This window comes from Parasteatoda tepidariorum, chromosome 3 (genome assembly GCF_982258835.1).
Source record: "Parasteatoda tepidariorum strain Cologne lab strain chromosome 3, Ptep-v5.0, whole genome shotgun sequence".
Lineage (NCBI taxonomy): Eukaryota > Metazoa > Arthropoda > Arachnida > Araneae > Theridiidae > Parasteatoda > Parasteatoda tepidariorum.
This window is the reverse complement of record NC_141757.1, coordinates 42,713,028-42,738,170: the sequence shown is the minus strand read 5'-3', so window position 1 is coordinate 42,738,170 and position 25,143 is coordinate 42,713,028. Positions and strand designations below refer to the sequence as shown.

The 25,143-nt window shown below is 25.7% G+C and overlaps 2 protein-coding genes and 1 long non-coding RNA gene across 46 annotated transcripts in view; all 3 read right to left on the bottom strand.

Moving 5' to 3' along the window:
- LOC107444703 (uncharacterized) overlaps positions 1–12,667 on the bottom strand; it is a 24,519-nt gene extending 11,852 nt beyond the window's left edge. The window contains exons 1-10 of the mRNA XM_087160092.1: positions 12,649–12,667; positions 12,555–12,572; positions 8,671–9,091; positions 8,033–8,050; positions 7,936–7,953; positions 4,280–4,297; positions 3,541–3,558; positions 983–1,000; positions 669–686; positions 496–513 (exon numbers count right to left, since the gene is read on the bottom strand). Of these exons, the coding sequence (XP_087016218.1) occupies positions 496–513; positions 669–686; positions 983–1,000; positions 3,541–3,558; positions 4,280–4,297; positions 7,936–7,953; positions 8,033–8,048 (124 nt within the window). The 5' untranslated portion in view covers positions 8,049–8,050; positions 8,671–9,091; positions 12,555–12,572; positions 12,649–12,667. The remainder of the gene's footprint in view (positions 1–495; positions 514–668; positions 687–982; positions 1,001–3,540; positions 3,559–4,279; positions 4,298–7,935; positions 7,954–8,032; positions 8,051–8,670; positions 9,092–12,554; positions 12,573–12,648) is intronic.
- On the bottom strand, positions 9,600–25,143 carry LOC139426943 (uncharacterized). Of its 43 annotated transcripts, none has more exons than XM_087159204.1 (26): positions 24,891–24,953; positions 24,714–24,731; positions 24,613–24,630; positions 24,416–24,433; positions 24,301–24,318; positions 24,194–24,211; positions 24,012–24,029; positions 23,648–23,665; positions 23,523–23,540; positions 23,323–23,340; positions 23,022–23,039; positions 22,830–22,847; positions 22,717–22,734; positions 22,619–22,636; positions 22,521–22,538; positions 22,409–22,426; positions 22,311–22,328; positions 22,213–22,230; positions 22,096–22,113; positions 22,003–22,020; positions 21,719–21,736; positions 21,621–21,638; positions 21,524–21,541; positions 20,519–20,536; positions 20,415–20,432; positions 9,600–12,275 (listed from the first exon to the last, which is right to left on the bottom strand). In XM_087159204.1, the coding sequence occupies exons 3-26, from the start codon at positions 24,626–24,628 to the stop codon at positions 12,217–12,219; spliced, it is 471 nt and encodes a 156-aa protein (XP_087015330.1). In that variant the 5' UTR covers positions 24,629–24,630; positions 24,714–24,731; positions 24,891–24,953; the 3' UTR covers positions 9,600–12,216. The 43 variants fall into 43 exon arrangements, with proteins under 43 accessions (XP_087015330.1, XP_087015329.1, XP_087015340.1 ...); XM_087159222.1 differs by lacking the exons at positions 9,600–12,275; positions 21,621–21,638 and adding exons at positions 18,749–18,766; positions 18,849–18,866 and having other exon boundaries at positions 24,891–25,141; XM_087159203.1 differs by lacking the exon at positions 20,519–20,536 and having other exon boundaries at positions 24,891–25,141.
- Positions 15,013–15,941, bottom strand: LOC147813766 (uncharacterized). Of its 2 annotated transcripts, XR_015432522.1 has the most exons (4): positions 15,842–15,941; positions 15,744–15,761; positions 15,644–15,661; positions 15,013–15,562 (listed from the first exon to the last, which is right to left on the bottom strand). It is a non-coding gene; the product is annotated as an uncharacterized LOC147813766 (long non-coding RNA). The 2 variants fall into 2 exon arrangements; XR_015432521.1 differs by having other exon boundaries at positions 15,644–15,761.

Sequence of the window (25,143 nt, the reverse complement as noted above, 5' to 3'; positions counted from 1 at the left end):
AAAAACTGTTAAAACTTAATGCCTTATTTGAAAAACATGTCATATAGTGCGATATTTAAAAGATTTACACATTTTCTTAACTCTCTTAATAGTTTTCTTCTACTCTCTGCAAACAAACATAATGCTTTGCGAACTTTATTTAATTTCCTTATTGAAAAATTATATTAATCTTTTAACACAAATTTTAAGCAAGAAAATAAAGACTAGTTATTATATTTCACAAAATCTTTCTTCCTCAAGTTGCTTATTACTTAGATTAATAAACTTTTAAATTTGTATATTTTTATTGCGATTAATAGGGAAATTCGACTTCAATATGGATATAATTAAAAAAATTAGGTTTTCTATTAAAAATGAATTGTGCACATTCTTACTAAAACAGGAAAATGATTTATGTTATTTCAATCAGTTTGGAAATACTTTTTTTTCATTGTTCGACAAAATATGAAAATTTAGGTTAATGAAAATAAGTGTTAGATGTTAAATAAGACTTACCGGGAGTTGTAGACATGTCTAAACCACCATGAAAAATTTATAATTAATAAAAATTGCGTTTAACACATTAAATAAATCTTACATCTAAAACAAATATAGAGGTTTTAATTGTGAGACAAAATATGAAAATTCAGACTAATGAAAATAAGTTTTAGATGTTAAATAAAACTTACCGGGTGTGGTAGACATTTCTAAACAGTCAAGAAAATGTTATAATTAACAGAAATTGTGTTTAGCACATTAAGTAAATCTTACATCTAAAACAAATATAATGGTTACGTTTAAAATAAAAGTATATATTTCGTCTACACTGTAAGAGTTTTCATACTAAAATTACAGTAAAATGAACGGAATTGTAAGCATTCTTAAAAAACAGGAAAATGATTTATGATATTTCAATCAGTTAGGAAATATTATTTTTTATTGTTAGACCAAATATGAAAATTCATATTGATGAAAATAAGTGTTAGATGCCAAAAAAACTTACCGGGAGTTGTAGACATTTCTAAACCGTCATGAAAAATTTATGATTACTAGAAATTGCGTTCAACACATTAAATAAATCTTATATCAAAAACAAATATCGATGTTACGTTTAAAATAAATGTATATATTACGTCTACTCTGTAAGAGTTTTTATTCTCAAATTACAGTAAAATGAACAGCAGCAGTCTGTCCATCCGATTAACCATAAAGTTTATGCTCAGGAACCTGTTTTTTTTACCGTTATGGTTTTGAAACCATTTACAACTGGTATGGTTAAGAAACCGTGAAAAGAAAACTGTTTCGGTTTTGTTACTGCTTACAACTAGCATAATTTTTAAACCATTAAAATTAAACTTAAATGAGAATTAGAACTTTGTGGTTACTACCCCATTTATGCCTGGATAATAATTTCGTATTCCATTAGCCCAAGGTCAAAGTTTGAAGAGTCCGGAACACTTAAAACTCTTATTGTATAGAAGGTATGAAAGAAATATGGTGGCATCAACGCAGAGATTCGGACCCCTGTTCAGCTGATTATAAAATCGACAGGTGAAATTGTCGCCGATTAGCTTTCTGCCCCTGTAAGTACACAGCTGCGCAGATCAAAATGGGTTCATAAGGTGGGTCCCAACGGGAGCGGAAACAATACTGATTCTTAAACAGTATTAGGAAAAATATATCAATAAGTTTTTTTTCCGACTCTTAACATTTTGAATATCATCTTCTTATGGTTATTTGACTGTTTTGGTTGTATATGGGGAAATAACAATGAAATAAATAGTTATTTAACCATTTTTGCCGCGAAACTTGAAACAGTTTATGGTAATAAAAAGAAAAGTTTGCGTGTGCCAGATGTTAACTGTGTGTCAATTTCAGAACCAGTTACGCCTAGAGTCAACAAATTTAAACTGTCAGCTAAGAATTTTAAAAGTCGTCCATATATTCAAATCAGTGCATTCTGGATGGGCGTTTGAAAATCAATTTATCATTTACATCTAACTTCAGATATCACTCATTATAAGCACGATGGAATATATGAAGGTTTTTCCCTCAAACGTTAAGAACTGTAACAAAGAGTAGCATATTTTTTTTCCGAAATATGACGAAATTTAAATACTTTTCAAAATACTACTTCAACAAATCAATGTGGAAATTAATTTAACTACTTTTCAGATGATGAGTTTATCTCGTTATGCTTTTACTTCATTTTATATCTTTTTTTCTGAAAAAAGTGTCGAGTAGAAATAAAACACAAAATGCATTTTGTCTTGATACGTAAGTTAATAATTCTCATATATAATTCTCATTATTTTCTTATTCTTAAAACGTATCTCTATATGATGCATGTTAATGTGATTGACATAAACCCTTAATCATAATAAACTAACAGAAGATTTTATCAGATAAGTGTTATTGCTTATAATTTCTACATATTTGTGTTTCGTGAAATTGCCAATGTAGTCTCTAGTAGCATCTTCAATGATAAAATCTATTGTGTCACAGAATTAAATAAACAGAAAAATATATTATAGTTAATAGTCTATTTACTTTCAATTTTAACGTAGTTTATTTACCTATGCACTATTGCCACACAACGCGATGATCCTGGAAAATCCGGGAGGATTATCCTAAGACATGCCATTAAAATTTTAATCCTAAGCGGAGGGGACATCTCCCCTCCTTTGGTAGCCCGACGATTCGCGTGCTAAGTCAATCACTTTACTTTCCCACCGAAAATATCTTTTACTTTCTTATCAATTTGAAGACTGTGTTTAACACAGTTATTTAATTATTTTCTTTGATCTGCAGCTACATCTAGAACTATATATTTATATCAAAAGTTTTTATACATTATTTCTGATCAAAAAATATTTTTTAAAGTTTAGATATCTCTCCTTGTAGATAAATTTATCTATATCTTTGAAAATATTCAAAAAACAATTTAGGGTGTTAAACTTGGGGTACCCTTCCCGTAAACGCAAAATTCATAAGCGGATACTTTTTTATCCGTTAAGCCTAGATTTCACTTGAAAATGTTTTAAAATCTGATGTGATACCTTCAAAAAATTATTTGAATCTATGATAAGTTCAAATGATAAATATTTACGTTTTCTCGTGAAGTAAAAAATTTTAAGCATTGACAATAAATACTTCATTTAAATAAAACTATTCAAATTTTAATTATTCTTTAGAATTTTTCAATTAAAAATTAAAGATTTTATTATTAATTTTATGATTACTAGAGATTTGATTTTCAATAATGAAATATTTTGCTGACACTTAAAAAAATCAATTTAAAGAGTTAAATTATAATATTATGATAAATTCAAACTAAGCCAGTCTAATTCATTCAAGCTAAGTTCGAATTCTATTGGAAGCGTAACCTAAAAGATATTTTATTATAATATTTGCAATAATAATGAACATAGGTTTTTTCAGAGCTCAAGAATTCTGCACTTCTGAAGTTTTCCTTATATTAGATTCTATTAAATGTCGTATTTCTGGTACGGTAATATATTTACAAAAGATGCGAAAATGCAATATTATTTTCATGCTTACCGGGTGTAGTTGACATTTCTATAAAATAGAGAAAAAAAACGTATGAACATTATATTTTGCCAGAAATAGTTTTTTAAGAAACTTTGAAAAAATTGGATAACTAATACTTCCCACAACATTTTGAATGTTTAGAAAGGGGTTAAAAAAATAAGAGAGATTAATATTGCAAATGTTTCTTCTGATATTTCAAAATTAAAAATAATAATTACGACTTCATTAAAAAAGTTAAAGAAAACTGTTATAACTTAATGTCTTATTTAAAAAACATATTATTGTGAATGAGATATAGTGCGATAATTAAAAGTTTTACACTTTCTCTTATAATTCAACTCTTCTACTCTCTGTAAACAAATATAACGCTGGCTATCCTTATTTAATTTCCTCTTTTAAAAATTATATTAATCTTTTAACAAAAATTTTAAGCAAGAAAATAATGATTAGTTATAATAATTGATATAATTTTGTTTTCTTCATGTTGCTCATTACTTAGATTAATAAACTATTAAATGTGTATATTTTGATTGCGATTACTATTGACTTTGTAATTAATTCGACTACACTATGGCTTTAATCAAAAGAAAATTGGCTTTCTATTAAAAATGAATTGTACACATTCTTACATAAGCAGGAAAATGATTTATGTTTTCTTCAATCAGTTAGAAAATATTTTTTACTTGTTAGACAAGATATGAAAATTCAGACTAATGAAAATAAGTATCAGATGTCAAATAAGACTTACCGGGTGTTGTGGACATTTCTAAACCGCCAAGAAAATTTTATAAGTAATAGGAATTGTGTGTAAATCTTACTTCTAATACAAATATAAAGGTTACGTTTAAAATAAAAGTATATTTTACATCTACACTGTAAGAGTTTTCAATCTAAAATTACAGTAAAATGAACGGCAGCAGTCTGTCTATCCGATTAACCATATAATTTATGTTTTGGAACATGTTTTTTTTTTTTTTTTTTTTTTTTTTTTTTTTTTTTTTTTACCATTATGGTTTTGAAACCGTTTACAACTGGTCTGGTTAAAAAGCCGTGAAACGAAAACTGTTTCGGTTTTGTTACCTAGAGTCAACAAATTTAAACTGTCAGCTAAATTTTAAAAGTCGTCCATAAATTTGAGTCAGTGCATTTTAGAGGGGCGTTTGAAAATCAATTTTTCACTTAAATCTAACAACAGATATCACTCATTATATGCACGATGGAATACATGAAGGTTTTTCCCTCAAACGTTAAGAACTGTAACAAAGAGTAGCATATTTATTCTTCAAAATATGACAAAATTAAAGTACTTTTCGTCATACTACTGCAACAAATCACTGTGAAAATGGATTCAACTACTTCTTAGATGACGAGTTTATATCTTTATGCTTTTATTTTATTTTTTATCCGGAGGTTTTTTCTTAAAAAAGTGTCGAGTAGTAATAAAAAAAATGCATTTTTTCTTGTCACGTAAGTTGACAAGCAATTTAATTAAAAAATACATAATTCTCATTATTTTCTTATTCCTAAAACGTATCTCTATATAATGCACGTTAATGTGATTGACATGAACTTTTAAACATAATAAACTAACCGAAGATTTTATCAGATAAGAGTTATTACTTATGATTTCTACATAATTGTTTTTCGTGAAACTATCAATGTAGTTTCTAGTAGCATCTTCATTGATTGTGATAAAATCTACCGTGTAACATATTTAAGGTATCCGACTACCTTAAGAAAGAGGATTTTCACAAAAAATCACTTTTTTATTTTATTGCTTTATAATAATGCCCAATTTTTCTAGTTTTAAAAACTGTTTTGTTTTTGAGTGCACGTCAAGCAGAACTTTAGTTATAGCTATTTTAGTAACAGATGACAGCTGTCCAACTTACCGGAAATTACAAAAATGAAGCCGGTAGTAGGTAATAGTTTCTGATCCATTTCTATTTGTGTCTTTATTTTTCTTAGATATTTAATTTTTAAAAGCTCTTAAACTCACGGCTAATAATCTGAATTATATTTTAATTAGATTTTACGTTTCGTGGTTACTGTTTGTGGGTAACATAAAAAGTTAGCATATTTTCTGATAGTTTGTTTACATTTGAAGCGTACTTTCTATATCTTGATTTTGATTTGTTTTGAAGAAATTTATTGATTTCTTTCAAAAAAATTTGTTATTTATTTTGATGAATTTATTGAAATGGGTAAAGGACGTACTTCTCGATCTAAGAAACGTAAATATTACGGTAATCAACATGCCACCAAAAGCGATGATTTGAGTAAAGTTGATTATACCATTTATTCAAAATTGTGTAAAGCAGATGAATCTATTACTTCAAGCTCTTCAAAATTATCGATTTCTATGGATGTCAATAAAGAACTGATGCCTTTGGATGAGAACAATCTGTGTGGCAATCGAATAATTGATATTGAGATCCTAATGGTGATATTAGCTTCATTATGTTGTCCGGTTTGCTATGATAACAAATTGCATTTAGAAGAAAATTCTAGATTTGAGCTATTATAAATATTATAAAAAATATTTTTTACTTCTAATTATTAATAAAAACTATATTTAGACATATATATTAAAGTGTGAAAATACAGTAAGATGGTTGTTTAATAAAAAATTGTTCCTGTGTTAAATGCTTTATAAGTAGTAGACTTTTGATGTTATTCACTAAATACTTTAAAATATCGCTAAATAATACGTTAAAATATCGCTACGTTAAATAAAACTAAGAAAATGTGTGAAGGAATGTGCCCCCTATAAAATATAATAACTTCCTACTGACAAACATTCATAGTTTTTAGAAAAAATGTAATTATAAACTTTAATTGTGTTTTTCTCAAAATGACAATTTTGCTGTTTTTGTCTACGGAAAACAAGATAACTCAACTAATTATAATAAATTTGTCTTCAAACTTTCAGAGATTGTTTCTTGTATTGGTGGTTATGTAACAGACCTCCAGAATTCAGATAACTGTATTATTTTTTGTTTTATGAGATATTTTGCAGTAGATAATGTGAAGAAAATGTGAAAAAAAATGGAAAAATATGCTTAACACTCCATAAATTTTTTTAATTTCATGCTATCATTTAAGTTGAGGTTCATAACACTTCAGAGGGTTATACGAAACGGCTCAAAAAGTTTGATAGCTGCAGGTACAATAGTTTTTTGTGTAGAGTGTTTTCCGTTAATGAGTTATTTTCATTAAAATTATCTAAAAAATACTCTTTAAACAAAAAATTTCCTGTATATTAAAATTTTCTCTATTAAATATGTTTATTTAAATTAATATACAATATAAATTGCAATAATGTTGTGAAAAATATTTATTTTTCAAAAATTTTGTCCCGAAGGTAGTCGGATACCTTAAATGAACCGAGAAATATAGTAGAGGTCATAGTTTTTTTACTTTCAACTATATCGTAGTTATTTTACCCATGCACTAGAGATACACAATGCGATGATCCTGAAAATCCGGGAGGATTATCCTATGACATACCATTAAAATTTTAATCCTGTGCGATGGGGACAACTCCCCTCCTTTGGTATCCCGATGATCCGCGTGCTAAGTTGAGTACTTCACGATTGAAATGTTTCACGGGGACTGATACAGCCCACCATTGCTAAGTAGATTGATCAAAATAGCCACACACCAGCTCGCTGACCGCTGTCAGTGATGCTTGAATTCGGCGTTCTATCAAAAACTGTGCCCTTACAATAAATACGCTACGAAACAACAGGAAGAAATAAATACATGACAAAAATACTATTTATCGAATAATATTGCTGATGTCTACACAAAAGAACACTATGGAAAGTTATTTAAAACACTAACACAATTTTTAACTCACAGTTTTTAAACTTTAATTAACATGGAAGTATTTGTGTGCACTCTACATAACGAAAGTAAGGAAAATGTTATTGAGGGATTAAATTAAAATTGTATATTCTATATAGCTGTTTCTCTGCTTCAAACAGTATTTTACTCTTCAAATCAATAATATTGTGGTAATTATTAGAAAATTAAAGATATATATATATATATATATATATATATATATATATATATATATATATATATATATATATATATATATATATATATATATATATATATATATATATATATATATATATATATATATATATATATATATATATATATATATATATATATATATATATATATATATATATAGATATAGATATATATATATATATATATATAGATAGATAGATAGATAGATGGATATACTTTTTCAAAAGCGTTGTAACTACATTAGAGCAGTTTAACTTTATGATAATTATGTTCATAAACTAAAATGTTGTTTAAAATCAAATTTAAAACCTAATTTTAAATAAACATAAGTGTTGCATTTGAAGTAAAACCTACCAGGTGTAGTTGACATTTCTGAAAAAATCATACAGATCAATTGTGGAATTGGAAGTCGCATATAAAATAAGTCTTGCTTTTTTAAAATAAAACTTACCGGGGGTAGTAGACATTTCTAAGAAATAATGAACAAATTTGTAATTTATTGAAAGTTACATAAAATACAAACTCATTGAATATAATTTTAAAAAAATAAAGCATATTATATAAATGCTGCTTCGTATTTGTAGAAGATTTGTAGTTCTGAAAATCCGAATTTCGAACTTATTAAGAGCAAACAAATAAATAAATAAATAAAATAATAAATATAAACCAAATCTTGAATCTACAGGCAACTGAAATTTTCAGCAGACTTAATTTATTGCCTTATCATAAATTAAATTTAATAAGAAGCGGAACAGCAAAAGTTTATTGCACTTCTAATCTCTAACATAATCAATCGTTATAACAATATTTTGTAATTACTTTAGTGTCCCCCCTGGTACATTACACTATGACTAATAACTAACTATGACTATTTGAGCCTCTCATAATTTGCATCACTTGCATATACCTTATAGCATATATAACGAAGAAGTAGTTTATACTATAAATATCACGACTTACTGGTTGCTGGTATTTTTATAATTCTTTACATTTTGTTTTGTTGTAATAAAATAATCATAAAACTAAATTGCTATACATTCTTTAGAAGTTTTCTAAGTGATCCCAGCTGAAATTGAATATTTCACTTACCAGGAGTTGTCGTTTCTATAAAGATAAAAGTGATAGAATCATTTGCTAGTTTTTACGTGATTGCTGATTTGGAAAAATATATACATATTCGTGATGAAGGAGAATCAGCTTGTCTGGGAAGTAAAGGCGGCATTGTGAGCAATTCTGACCATATTGCCACAATCCTGCCGTTGATCTCGCAAATTGTGCTACCTCAATCTCAATGAACCCCTTAGCCTACAGCGGATGTTGCGGAAATGTTTTTATATAGAAGTTATAAGAAATTATAGTTTAGAATAGTACATTTGTACACATTATAAATTTTTACACGCAATAAATATAGTTTGAAAATAGTATTACCAGGATGATGTTGAAAGTCATCAAAACTAGATGAATTTGAACTTGAATATTTTTAAAATCTTACCTGGAGTAGTAGACATCTCTACAAAATGCAAAGGTAATATGGAATAATTTTAATGTTTTACTAAAATAACATAAGTAAAGAGATTTTTATTAGAATTATAAATATTTTATAAGTATTTGACATTCGTTGTTGATAATTATGGCATTTAATTGTTTAATATTGATTTCATTATTTGATACGATTAATATAAATTCTTTAATGTTAGATTAAATTTGTAAATTTTGATATGAAACGATAAAAAAAGACTTCGCTTTTTGCATATTTCTTTACATCATGCTGTAGATATAAGACGAAATTGGAGTTATGCTCTTTTTTGCAAACTCTTAAATAGTTATGAACTATATTACAAATTATGCATTAAAACTGATGTTGTTCCCACAAAAGAAATTAAAAAAACAAGGCAAAAAGGCAAAGATTTCGGCAAAAAATATTAGTTAAATCATAAAAATGTATAGTATGTGATATAGTATTTCTTAAAAGAACGTAAAGTTAAGAAAAGAGTGCTCTTAAATCATTTTGGAATAAATTGTCTATTATCCAGTTAAAGTTTTATGAACTAAATACAGTTCAAATCTCAATGAACTCTTTAAAATGTGATATTTTCAACAAACATATAGTCTTCTTTAACTGTATAGGAATAAAAAATCAAATATCCAGCCTTAGTTTTGTATGTTCTAAGTGTAGTTTAAATCTTTATAAATTTTAAAATATAATATTGACAAAAATGTTTTCCTAAATCGTACGCGAATATAAATCCAAATAGCTTAACATGAAATTTATCTTCATATAAACTAAGGGCAGTTGATATCTGTTTCATAAAATGTTATTTTATTTTTCTAATCCTTTCACTGATAGTAATGCGACTTTTGATATTCTCAGTACAGACCAAAAATGCTCAATGAAAATAAACTAAACAGTTTCTTCCGATAAATACCCACCATATATGGCTTTGTTAAGCACTAGGACAATTTTCAAGTGTAAGATGGTTCACTATAGCTAGCAGAATCCTTGGGGTTCAATTGACCAAATTAATGGAGTTAGCTTTCTTTATTATGAAATTAGATTATCCATTCTAGTTTTATAGGAATTGTAAATCAACTACTATAGTTTCTTCTGGGAACCTTTAATTTAATCTTCGGTTTTCTCACTTTCTGTTTTTTTTCCTCTTTTGGTTGCACTTTCATAAACCTTCTAATACTATTACTAATTTCAAGAACAAGCTTGGTTAAAAGAAACACTTCTGTGTTCGGTACTGTGGAAAGAGGAATAGGAAAAAAAATAATTTAGATGTGGAGATTCATGACTTATTATAATTTTATTTCGAACTTTTTTTTTTGTTATTGAATTTCTCAAACGCACAAATGGCTCAAAATAATTTTTAAAATGTTTATTGTATTGATAAAACTAAAAGGCTTATCAGGAATTGTAGACATCTCTGTAAAATAAAAAATATAAATAAATAAGGTGACTTTAGTTTTAATTATAACTATAAATTCTTTTAAAAAGTCATACGATTAACATTTAACTCTTGCGAAAAAATTTCAGATGTGTTTGAGAATCCACTGTGCACATTATTAAAATTAGTCTTGTATTTACAAAAGATAAACTCTTAAGTCACTATAAAGTTCTGCAATATATTTTACTTAATACTAAAGTGATACGCTTAGTAATACACTTAAAAATAGAAAATAAATTCTGATCTCTGTGAGTTCAGAAATCCTTAAGTTGAGTATTATGTTCTCATGCAATCAAAGCACATTCCCCAAAACGGAACAACACTGTTTCACGAAACTGCTTCTTCCCAATCATGTCCCAGCTATCTGCATTCTGAAACATCAGATTTATCGGATTTTGAAAATCATTTGTACTGTTGTGATTTTTGTTTTAGTTAGTTAGAGAGTGATTTTTCTTTTAGTTAGAATAAACGCTTGTCAAGTTAAGGTCCTAAGTTCATATCTTGTTGTCATTCACTATTACTTTTTAACTATATAACAATTTTTTAAAAAAAATTATAAATTTATATTTAGGATAAAATTTAAGACTTTTGATGTAATTATTACCCTATGATAAGTAAAAATAGTAATTTTTCATATTATTGAAATATTTGCTATAAATATTTCACTACGGATAAATTCGTCCAAACGAAGGAATGGAAAATATGGGGAAAAAGAAATTCAAATTTAATTATTACTTGAAATTCAAACCAAGTCGTATTTTATGCTGGAATTCAGTCAGAAAACTTGTAATTTATTCACTAACAATATTTATAATAACTATTAACGTAAGTTATCTAAGTCTAAAAAGTTTTTGTCCCTTCAAGATTTTCTCAAAATTCAAGAAATCTCCTTAAAATTTATATTTTGTGAATCGCAATATATTTTATAGGAATTTCTAAAAAATTTTTAAATTTACCGGGTGTTGTTGACATTTCTGTAAAATAATGTGAACTAAGTAATTTACTATTTAGTTATTATCTATTGATTTAGTAATTTTTTTGATCATATGATTACAGTTTAACGGAAATTCTGATTTTCAAAATTATAATTCTATTTCTACACAGTTAGTAAAAAACTGAAAAGTAAATATAATCAGATGGTTTCAATGATATGCTATATGCATGCAGATTTTGAAATTAAGTAAGAAGAAGACATTTAATTTTGACATTGAATTTAAGAATGAAAAGACACTTATGCATTGTAAGTCACAGAATGTATCATTCACTGATACTATAAATATAATCGTGCATAATTAAATAAAAATTTTATAGAAGAATTAAATTTTAAATGTAAAGTGTTAGATCTTCAAAACAAAATATCAACCATTTCCTTTAATTATTTGTAGATGATATGGTACCTGTATTTCAAGAAGAAACTTTCACTAAGCATTGTAATAAAGTAATTTCAATGAATAATTATTAGTTCAAAGTTCAGAATAAATCTTTGGATTACCATTTATTTTTAATATTTCAAGGAAAATATCAATGAATTTTGCTGACTTGCAGCTCTGTTTAATTAAAACCGCAATTCTCCGAGAAATTTTGTCATGCTTAATAGTAATACTTATCTTGAATTGACTAAATAGGTTAGATGTAGATTTGTATCAAATTTTTTTAATTATTAATGTTTTCCAAAATTTAAAGAAAGCTAAATTTTAAAACATAATATTAATTTAAAATGAAGCTTATCAGGTGTAGTAGACATTTCTAAGAAGTTATGATTGAATTTGATAGTCATTGGATGTTATAAATAAAATGAATTAAGTATGACATTTAAAATGAAACTTACCGGGTGTAGTAGACATTTCTAAATAGTTGTAATTGAAATTATAAGTCATTGAATGATGCACATAAAATAAACAATGTAGAACATTTAAAAAGAAACTTACCGGGTGTAGTAGACATTTCTAAAAGTTATGATTGAATTTGTAAGTCATTGGAATTTGTATGATATAAAATAAGAATTACATTTGAAATGAAACTTACCAGGTGTAGTAGACATTTCTAAAAAAGTTATAATTAATTTTGTAAGTAATTGGATGTTGCACATAAAATAAGTTACATTTAAAAGTGAACTTACCGGGTGTAGTAGACATTTCTACAAAGTTATGATTGAATTTGTAAGTAATAGGATTATGCATATAAAATAAATTAAGTATTACAGTTAAAATTAAATTTACCAGGAGTAGTAGACATTTCTAAAGAGTTATGATTGAATTAATAAGCCATTTCTTGTTGCACATAAAATACATTAGGTATTACATTTAAAATGAAACTTACCAGGAGTAGTAGACATTTCTAAAAAGTTATAATTGAACTTATAAGTCATTGCATTTACATAAAATAAATAAAGTAATACATTTAAAATGAAACTTACCGGGGGTAGTAGACATTTCTAAAAAAGTTATGATTACGTTTGTAAGTAATAGTAATAGTTTGTAAGTTGCTCATAAAATAAATTATGTATTACAATTAAAATTAAATTTACCAGGAGTAGTAGACATTTCTAAAAAGTTATAATTGAATTGGTACGTCATTGGATGTCTCATAATATAAAATAAGAATTACATTTGAAATGAAACTTACCGGGGGTAGTAGACATTTCTAAAAAAGTTATAATTATGTTTGTAAGTAATAGGATGTTGCTCATAAAATAAATTATGCATAACAATTAAAATTAAATTTACCAGGAGTGGTAGACATTTCTAAAAAGTTATAATTGAACTTATAAGTCATTGCATTTACATAAAAGAAATAAAGTAATACATTTAAAATGAAACTTACCGGGGGTAGTAGACATTTCTAAAAAAGTTATGATTACGTTTGTAAGTAATAGTAATAGTTTGTAAGTTGCTCATAAAATAAATTATGTATTACAATTAAAATTAAATTTACCAGGAGTAGTAGACATTTCTAAAAAGTTATAATTGAATTGGTACGTCATTGGATGTCTCATAATATAAAATAAGAATTACATTTGAAATGAAACTTACCGGGGGTAGTAGACATTTCTAAAAAAGTTATAATTATGTTTGTAAGTAATAGGATGTTGCTCATAAAATAAATTATGCATAACAATTAAAATTAAATTTACCAGGAGTGGTAGACATTTCTAAAAAGTTATAATTGAACTTATAAGTCATTGCATTTACATAAAAGAAATAAAGTAATACATTTAAAATGAAACTTACCGGGGGTAGTAGACATTTCTAAAAAAGTTATGATTACGTTTGTAAGTAATAGTAATAGTTGGTAAGTAATAGTTTGTAAGTTGCTCATAAAATAAATTATGTATTACAATTAAAATTAAATTTACCAGGAGTAGTAGACATTTCTAAAAAGTTATAATTGAATTGGTACGTCATTGGATGTCTCATAATATAAAATAAGAATTACATTTGAAATGAAACTTACCAGGTGTAGTAGACATTTCTAAAAAAGTTATAATTAATTTTGTAAGTAATTGGATGTTGCACATAAAATAAGTTACATTTAAAAGTGAACTTACCAGGTGTAGTAGACATTTCTACAAAGTTATGATTGAATTTGTAAGTAATAGGATTATGCATATAAAATAAATTAAGTATTACAGTTAAAATTAAATTTACCAGGAGTAGTAGACATTTCTAAAGAGTTATGATTGAATTAATAAGTCATTTCTTGTTGCACATAAAATACATTAGGTATTACATTTAAAATGAAACTTACCAGGAGTAGTAGACATTTCTAAAAAGTTATAATTGAACTTATAAGTCATTGCATTTACATAAAATAAATAAAGTAATACATTTAAAATGAAACTTACCGGGGGTAGTAGACATTTCTAAAAAAGTTATGATTACGTTTGTAAGTAATAGTAATAGTTTGTAAGTAATAGTAATAGTTTGTAAGTAATAGTTTGTAAGTTGCTCATAAAATAAATTATGTAATACAATTAAAATTAAAGTTACCAGGAGTAGTAGACATTTCTAAAAAGTTATAATTGAATTTGTACGTCATTGGATGTCTCATAATATAAAATAAGAATTACATTTGAAATGAAACTTACCAGGTGTAGTAGACATTTCTAAAAAAGTTATGATTAATTTTTTAAGTAATTGGATGTTGCACATAAAATAAGTTACATTTAAAAGTGAACTTACCGGGTGTAGTAGACATTTCTACAAAGTTATGATTGAATTTGTAAGTAATAGGATTATGCATATAAAATAAATTAAGTATTACAGTTAAAATTAAATTTACCAGGAGTAGTAGACATTTCTAAAGAGTTATGATTGAATTAATAAGTCATTTCTTGTTGCACATAAAATACATTAGGTATTACATTTAAAATGAAACTTACCAGGAGTAGTAGACATTTCTAAAAAGTTATAATTGAACTTATAAGTCATTGCATTTACATAAAATAAATAAAGTAATACATTTAAAATGAAACTTACCGGGGGTAGTAGACATTTCTAAAAAAGTTATGATTACGTTTGTAAGTAATAGTAATAGTTTGTAAGTAATAGTAATAGTTTGTAAGTAATAGTTTGTAAGTTGCTCATAAAATAAATTATGTAATACAATTAAAATTAAAGTTACCAGGAGTAGTAGACATTTCTAAAAAGTTATAATTGAATTTGTACGTCATTGGATGTCTCATAATATAAAATAAGAATTACATTTGAAATGAAACTTACCAGGTGTAGTAGACATTTCTAAAAAAGTTATGATTAAATTTTTAAGTAATTGGATGTTGCACATAAAATAAGTTACATTTAAAAGTGAACTTACCGGGTGTAGTAGACATTTCTACAAAGTTATGATTGAATTTGTAAGTAATAGGATTATGCATATAAAATAAATTAAGCATTACAGTTAAAATTAAATTTACCAGGAGTAGTAGACATTTCTAAAGAGTTATGATTGAATTAATAAGTCATTTCTTGTTGCACATAAAATACATTAGGTATTACATTTAAAATGAAACTTACCGGGTGTAGTAGACATTTCTAAAAGTTATGATTGAATTTGTAAGTCATTGGATGTGGCACATAATGTAAATTAAGAATTACATTAAAAATGAAACTTACCAGGTGTAGTTGACATTTCTGAAAAGTTGTGATTGAATTTGAAAGTCTTTGGATGTTTTAAATAAAATGAATTAAGTATGACATTTAAACTTAAACTTACCTGGCGTGGTAGACATTTCTAAAAAGTTATGATAGAATTTGTAAGTCATTTTATGTTGCATAATATAAATGAAGAATTACATTTAAAATGAAACTTACCAGATGTAGTAGACATTTCTAAAAAAGTTACAATTAAGTTTGTAAGTAATTGGATGATACACATAAAATAAATTAAGTAATACATTTAAAATGAAACTTACCGGGGGTAGTAGACATTTCTAAAAAGTTATGAATGAGTTTGTAAGTAATTGGATATAGCATATAAAAAAAATTAAGTATTGCAATTAAAATTAAATTTACCAGGAGTAGTAGACATTTCTATAAAGTTATGATGGAATTTGTAAGTCATTGGAAGTTGTATAATATAAAATAAGAATTACATTTGAAATGAAACTTACCAGGTGTAGTAGACATTTCTAAAAAAGTTAAAATTATGTTTGTAAGTAATTGGATGTTGCACATAAAATAAGTTACATTTAAAAGTGAACTTACCGGGTGTAGTAGACATTTCTAAAAAGTTATGATTGAATTTTTAATTAATTGGTAGTTGCACTTAATATAAATTAATAATTACATTTCAAATGAAACTTACCAGGTGTAGTAGACATTTCTAAAAAGGTTATGATTAAGTTTGTAAGTAATAGGATGTTGGCATAAAATAAATTATGTATTACAATTAAAATTAAATTTACCAGGAGTAGTAGACATTTCTAAAAAGATATAATTGAACCTATATGTCATTGCATTTACATAAAACAAATAAAGTAATACATTTAAAATGAAAATTACCGGGTGTAGTAGACATTTCTAAAAAGTTATGATTGAATTTGTAAATCATTGGATGTTGCTCATAAAATAAATTAAGTATTTCGTTTAAAAGGAAACTTACCGGGTGTAGTAGACATTTCTAAAAAGTTATGATTGAATTTATAAGTCATTGCATTTACGTAAAGTAAATAAAGTATTACGTTTAAAATGAAACTTACCGGGTGTAGTAGACATTTCTAAAAAGTTATGATTGAATTTGTAAGTCATTGGATGTTGCACATGAAATAAATTTAGTATTACAATTAAAAGGAAACTTACCGGGTGTAGTAGACATTTCTAAAAAGTTTTGATTGAATTTGTAAGTAATTGGATATTGCATATAAAATAAAATAAATTAAGCATTACAATTAAAATTAAATTTACCAGGAGTAGTAGACATTTCTAAAAAGTTATGATTAAACTTATAAGTCATTGCATTTGCATAAAATAAATAAAGTAATACATTTAAAATTAAAATTACCGGGTGTAGTAGACATTTCTAAAAAGTTTTGATTGAATTTGTAAGTAATTGGATGTTGCACATAAAATAAATTAAATATTGCAATTAAATTTAAATTTACCTGGAGTAGTAGACATTTCTTAAAAGTTATTATTGAATTGATAAGCCATTGGATGTTGCACATAAAATTAGTTATGTATTACATTTAAAATTAAACTTACCAGGAGTTGTAGACATTTCTAAAAAGTTATGATTGAATTTGTTAGTAATTGGATAATACAAAGAAAATAAAATATGTATTACATTTAAATTTAAACTTACCTGGAGTAGTAGACATTTCTAAAAAGTTATGATTGAATTTGTAATTAATTGGTAGTTGCACTTAATATAAATTAATAATTACATTTCAAATGAAACTTACCAGGTGTAGTAGACATTTCTAAAAAGGTTATGATTAAGTTTGTAAGTAATTGGATGTTGAACATAAAATAAATTAAATATTGCAATTAAAATTAAATTTAGCTGGAGTAGTAGACATTTCTAAAAAGATATGATTCAATTTGTAAGTAATTGGATATTGCATATAAAATAAAATAAATTAAGCATTACAATTAAAATTAAATTTACCAGGAGTAGTAGACATTTCTAAAAAGTTATGAATGAATTTGTAAGAAATTGGATGTTACAAAGAAAATAAATTAAGTATTACATTTAAAATGAAACTTACCTGGTGTAGTAGACATTTCTAAAACAGTTATGATTACGTTTGTAAGTAATAGGATGTTGACATAAAATAAATTATGTATTACAATTAAAATTAAATTTACCAGGAGTAGTAGACATTTCTAAAAAGATATAATTGAACCTATATGTCATTGCATTTACATAAAACAAATAAAGTAATACATTTAAAATGAAAATTACCGGGTGTAGTAGACATTTCTAAAAAGTTATGATTGAATTTGTAAGTCATTGGATGTTGCTCATAAAATAAATTAAGTATTTCATTTAAAAGGAAACTTACCGGGTGTAGTAGACATTTCTAAAAAGTTATGATTGAATTTGTAAGTAATTGGATATTGCATATAAAATAAATTAATATTTACATTTCAAATGAAATTTACCAGGAGTAGTAGACATTTCTAAAAAGTTATGATTGAATTTATAAGTCATTGCATTTACGTAAAGTAAATAAAGTATTACGTTTAAAATGAAACTTACCGGGTGTAGTAGACATTTCTAAAAAGTTATGATTGAATTTGTAAGTCATTGGATGTTGCACATGAAATAAATTTAGTATTACAATTAAAAGGAAACTTACCGGGTGTAGTAGACATTTCTAAAAAGTTTTGAATTTGTAAGTAATTGGATATTGCATATAAAATAAAATAAATTAAGCATTACAATTAAAATTAAATTTACCAGGAGTAGTAGACATTTCTAAAAAGTTATGATTGAATTTGTAAGTAATTGGATAATACAAAGAAAATAAATTAAGTATTACATTTAAAATGAATCTTACCAGGTGTAGTTGACATTTCTAAAAACGTTATGATTAAGTTTGTAAGTAATTGGATGTTGCACATAAAATAAATTAAGTATTAAAATTAAAATCAAATTTACCTGGAGTTGTAGACATTTCTAAAATGTTATGGTTAAATTTATATGTTATGATTGAATTTATAAGTCAGTACATTTACATAAAATAAATTAAGCATTGCATTTAAAATGAAACTTACCGGGTGTAGTAGACATTTCTAAAAATTTATGATTGAATTTATAAGTCATTGGATGTCGCCCATAAAATAAATTAAGAATTACATTTAAAATGAAACTTACCAGGTGTAGTAGACATTTCTAAAAAAGTTTATGATTGAATTTGTGAGTAATTGGATGTTGGAATTGGATGTAAAATAAATTACGTATTACAATTAAAATTTAATTTATTAGGAGTAGTAGACATTTCTAAAAAGTTATGATTGAATTTATGTGTTATGATATGAATTATATGATATAATTGAATTTATATGTTATTATGAAATCATTGCAAGTACATAAAATAACCATTATAAGTCATTGCAATTTCATAAAATAAACATTATAAGCCATTGCAATTACATAAAATAAATTAAGTATTACATTTAAAATGAAACTAACCGGGTGTATTTGACATTTCTAAAAAATTACGATGTAGTTTGTTAATCAGTGAATGTCGCACATAAAAAAGTATTTCACTGAAAATAAAATATTTCAAAAATGTTTTTAATGAATATTTAGGTTATCGAAGGTATATTGTAAATTCGAATCCTATAACTCAAATTTAAATATAATTCATAAATAATTTATAATTAAATTCGAAATATATTAATTAAAAACAATTTAAATAAGTTCTATGAAATATAAGAAATTTCTAATGTACGAGGATGAGTGCTTTTTTTCATTCAAATTTTGTATCTCCGAGTAAAAAATTAAATAAGTAAAATAAAATTTAAAAAAATATGTATAAAAGATTATGAGCGAAATATTGAATCTACAGGTACCAAAAGTGCGGATCAAAATGTAATTAATTGTTTTTATTAATCTTATTCTGATAGTAACCATAATAACTGATTACGCTTTTTTATGCGAATATAATTTATCAGTATTAACTATTTCGTTTTGATGCGTAATTTCAAGCAATATTCGACAACTTTTAAATGAAATATTGAACAATGGATGACATTAATTAGATTTTTCATCTTTTCATAAATTTCTTTTTACTTGATTACGTGGTTTTATGTAATAATTGAAAGCGGATCCTGATTTGATTATTACATGTTATGTTTAAACATTGCGCTACTGCCCTATGGTCAATATATCTATAATGAAATTAACATGCCGATATAATTCAGAGTGCAATATATAAGTTTGGAAACAAATTGTAAGGTACTAGTCACACTTCAAGTAAGTTACGCTTTCATTTTTAATAGTGCACCGCACTATGACTAATAACAATTTTATGACTAATCATACCCCTAATAATTTAAAGAAATTTTGATGGTAAGTAGTAGTTTGTAGCATAACTGGCTTGCTTTACTGGTTGTGGCTGATATTTCTGCTAAATATAATGGTTATCTCATTAATATGTCTTTGTAGTTGTAAATTAATTTAAATCGCTATACATTCTTCAGAAGTTTTCAAAAGCTTCTGAAAACTAAAATGCAGTTTTTTTTTTTATTTAGACGGAGTTGTTGTCGTCTGTCATAAAATTATAGATCTACAACCTTAATTAACCTGTTGCCTAGAGAGGGATGTTGTGGAAATGCGTTTATGAAGAAGTTACATATTATAATAAAACTTTCAAACTTTTTAAACTTAATAAATAAAATTTTGGATCTGAATTGACAAAATTAGGAATCATCTTACCTGGGGTAGTAGACATCTCTGCAAAATAAAAAAGGAATTTAAAATGATTTAATGTTTTAATAGGCAGGCAAAAAAGTTCTTTTCTAAATTCTAAATAGTTTTACCAGGCGTTGTTGTCATTTCTGGAATTTAAAGACATTTGCATATTATTTGATGCAAATGTTAAGACAAATAAAATTAGTTTAAGATTTCTGGGACTTGTGAAAATTAAGAGAACAATTCTCTTTCAAAATTTTAATTTGCTGGAAATCATATAAAAAATTAAGTGATATAAATTATACTAATATAACAAGCGAATTAAATAACAACTTTTTTTTTGATGGCAGATATTTCTGCTCCAGCGTGATTTTATACCATATGTAAATGTATGCTTCTTTAAACTTTGTTCTCACTCTGTGGTTTCCTCCCTCTCTCTCTGTCTTTTTTAAGTTGCGTTTTAATTGCCACACGAACTAACTATAAATTTGAAGCCATTTGAATACTAAAACAATTCAGTATTTGGAATTATGAAAAGAGGAAACAGCACCAAAAATATTTAGAAAAATTAATGGGCATAAATACACAAGAGTAATTTATTTCTCTTTGATGTTTTGTAAATGGTTAAAAGATAATATAAAAAATGTAATATTTTTTGTAAAAATTTAAAATTCTACAGCTGTTGCAGTCAGTAAAAAATTTTCTAGATAAATTTTGAAAAATAACACATTCAATATTTCATTTAACAACATTTTTTATGAAATAATTTTTTTCCCGATAAGGTAGGAAACCAGTTGTGAAGTTTTGAAATTTCAGAAATGTATTGTTTTCTGAAATGCTTTTGCAAAAAATGAAGATAGTGCAAAAGAAAAAAAATCAAGAGTGATATACTAGCATTTATAAAATTTTTAGAATGTATGATTTCCAATTATCGAAAACTACAGTTTTTCAATAATCAAAATATTTCAGTTTTTCACTCCATCTCTTATAAATGTCTGTAAAGCACCGAGAGTAATGAAATGATACACCCTGGGAAAGAGAAAAAGAGGAGAACAGAACAGGAGATGTTAAAGAAAGCTTGGGCCAACGGAGAACTGTATACATACTACTAAATAAGAAAGATCTTTATTTACCTGGTGTTGTAGACATCTCTATAAAATGAAATCATAATGACTAAAATTTATAGAAAACTTGTTTATTAAAAATTAAAGTAAATGTGAATTAATTTACCTGGAGTTGTAGACATCTCTAAAGAAATAAAAAATACATAAATTTGTAAAGGAAAATAAATTCTCGAAACAATTAAAACTGAAGAGAAAAGGGCTTACCTGGTGTTGTAGACATCTCTATGAACGGAAAAAAAATGACTTAAATTTGTATGAAAATTAATAATGAGAAATTAGTGTAAAATTTTTCATATATTTAGCTGGTGTGGTAGATAGTTCTATAAAATAAAAATAAATAGAAATTTGAGCAAAAGGAGATAGATGTAAGTTAAAATAACTTCATTAGTGCATCTGGTGCCTCAGACATCTTAGTTCCATAAAAAAATTCACCAAATTTATTCAAAGAGGGATAACGAAAATAAATAATACGAATGACTAGTATTTACCTGGTGTTGTTGACATCTCTATAATATAAAGTTAAATTGCTTGCATGTTGAATTGAAAGTGAAGAAAAATTAAAAAGGGGAATATATATTCACCTGGTGTTGTAGACATCTCTATCAAATGAAAAAAAAAGTTAACTGTCTGAATATCATAAGATTACGGTATTGAAAAACTAAAATAGGTGAGATAGATATTTACTGGTTAGTATTTACCTGGTGTTGTAGACATTTCTATAAAATGAAAATAAAGTGACATAAAGTTGCAGAATAGAAAATCAGGAGCAAACTAAACAAAAATTATTAGTATTTACCTGGTGTTGTAGACATCTCTAAAAAATAGAAATGAAATGACTTAAACTTATGCAAAATATGATTATGAAAAATAAAATTAAAAGAAATCATTATTTACCTGGTGTTGTAGACATCTCTATAAAATGAAAAAAAAGTTAACTGTCTGAATATCATAAGAAAAATTGAAAAACTAAAATAGATGAGATAGATATTTTCTGGTCAGTATTTACCTGGTGTTGTAGACATTTCTATAAAATGAAAATAAAGTGACATAAAGTTGTACAATAGAAAATTAGGAACAAACTGAAAAAAAAATATTAGCATTTACCTGGCGTTGTAGACATCTCTATAAAATAGAAATGAAATCACTTAAGCTTATGCAAAATATGATTATGAAAAATAAAATTAAAAGAAATCATTATTTACCTGGTGTTGTAGACATCTCTATAAAATGAAAAAAAAAACAGTCTTATTATCACAAAAAGAGGGTAATGAAAAACTAAAATAGACGAGATAAATATTTACTAGTTAGTGTTTACCTGGAGTTGTAGACATTTCTATAAAATAGAAAAAAATGACATAAAATTTGATAAAAAAGTCAGGAGCAATCTAAACAACACGGATTAGTATTTAAATGGTGTTGTAGACATCTCTATAAAATAAAAATGAAATGACTTAACCTTAAGCAAAATAGGATTATGAAAAAAAAAGCAAAAGGAATCATTATTTACCTGGTGTTGTAGACATCTCTATGAAATGATAAAAACGGTATTATTATGAACAGAAGATGGTAATGAAAAACTAAAATAGGTGATATAAATATTTGTTGATTAATGGTATTGTAGATATCTCTATACAATGAAAATAAAATGGCTCAATACTTTAAAACAAGTGCTTAGGGAAAAAAAAACTTTACGAGGAAAGATTACTAGTTCCCTGGTGTTGTTGACACCTCTATAAAAATTACATTATGTAATTTGTAAGAAAAAAATTTGACAACAAAAAGTTCAAACACAAGTAAATAGTGTTTACCTGGTGTTGTAGACATCTCTATAAAATGAAAAGAAAACGAGTTAAAAGTGGGTAAAAAAAGACTACGGAAACATAAAACAAGCGTGATTAATTTTTAACTGGTGTTTTTGACATCTCTGCATAACATTAAAAAGTCTTGATTTTTTAAATTTGTAAAAAAAGTGGTAGCTAACAATTTAATAATTGTGATTGGAGCTTACCTGGTGTTGTAGACATCTCTTTAAAAGAAAACCAAAATTAAAAATTTGCGAAGTAATAATAACAAAATAAAATGATAAAAAACTAAAAGTGATAAAAAACTAAATGGAAAATGATTATTATTTACCTGGCGTTGTAGACATCTCTATGAAGGAAAAAGAGGAGATTAAAGTTAATACAACGAATTATCCCGAAAAATCAAAATAAGAGTCAATTATATTTTACTGGTGTTTTAGATCTGTATGAAAAGATAATAAAATTAAAAAAAAAATAAAAAATAACGAAAAAAATAATAAAATGGCTAGTATTTATCAGGTGTCGTAGTCATCTCCATAAAAATTGAAATAAAAATAATTGTTCAAAAACTGATAACGAAACAAAGATATTAACAGTGATCAGTATTTAGCTCGTGTTGTAGACATCTCTATAAAATGACGATAAAGTAAATACGTAAAATGAAAGAAATTAAAATCAAAGTGATTATTATTTACCTGGTGTCGTAGACATCTCTATGAGGAAAAAAAGGAGATAAAAATAAGTAGAAAGAATTATTACAAAAAATTAATTAAAGGATATTAGAATATTTTGCAGTTTTAGACATCCCTATGAAATGAAAATAAAATATAAAAACATTTTCGATAAGTGATAACGAAGAAGCAATAAAGGGGGCTACCTGGTGTTGTAGACATCTCTGAAAAATGAAAGTGAAATATAAAAAAAGTTTCAAAAAGTGATAACAAGGAAAAAATAATAATAATAATTTGACTGATAAGTGTTTACCTGGTGTTGTAGACATCTCTATCAAATTAAAGTAAATAAAAATAAATAGTAAGCATTAAATGAAAGTTGAATAAGAAATGATAAAAATATTGTAGCGAAAGATATCATTATTTACCTGGTGTCGTAGACATCTCTATGAAAGAAAAAAGGGAGGATAAAAATTGTACGGAGAATTATCATGAAAAAGAATTAGACAAGGGTATTTAATATTTGCCTGATGTTGTAGACATCAATATAAATTTAAATTAAAGTGAATTAAATATGTTTGAAAAGTGACCACAAAAAATTTAAACGAGTGTTGCTATAATATACCTGGTGTTGTAGTCATTTCTGTAAAATGAAAATGAAGTGAATTTGATTTGAAGCAAAGAGATTTCCAAAAAACAATAGAATTATGAGCGACTAGTTTTTACCTGGTGTTGTAGACTTCTCTAAAAAATGAAAATTAAATAACTTCAATACACAGAAAAGTTATCACAAAAAATTTAAAAAAAGGCTTAATTATTGTTCACCTGGTGTTTACATTGTTAAAATTTTAAAATGTGTAAAAAAAGTAAACACGAAAATTTAAAAGAGTTATTTATTTTTACCTGGTGGTGTAGGCCCATCTATAGAATGAAGAGAAAATTACGTAAATTTGCATAAAATGTGATAATAGAAATTAATGAAAATTGTAATTATTTTTACCTGATTTTGTAGACATGTTTTAAAAGTGCTATTATTTATTATTATATTTTTACGTAATTTCAATCTTAGATCAACCAGAAGAAATTGTTCATAGTAAGAGCAATGCTTTATTTACCAAGAATATACACAGTTATGTCTGTCAAAAATAATGATTAA

Excerpts from the sequence above, each read along its gene's own strand:
- LOC139426943 (XM_087159203.1), bottom strand. The coding sequence starts at position 24,943 with ATGCAAATTTACGTAATTTTCTCTTCATTCTATAGATGGGCCTACACC.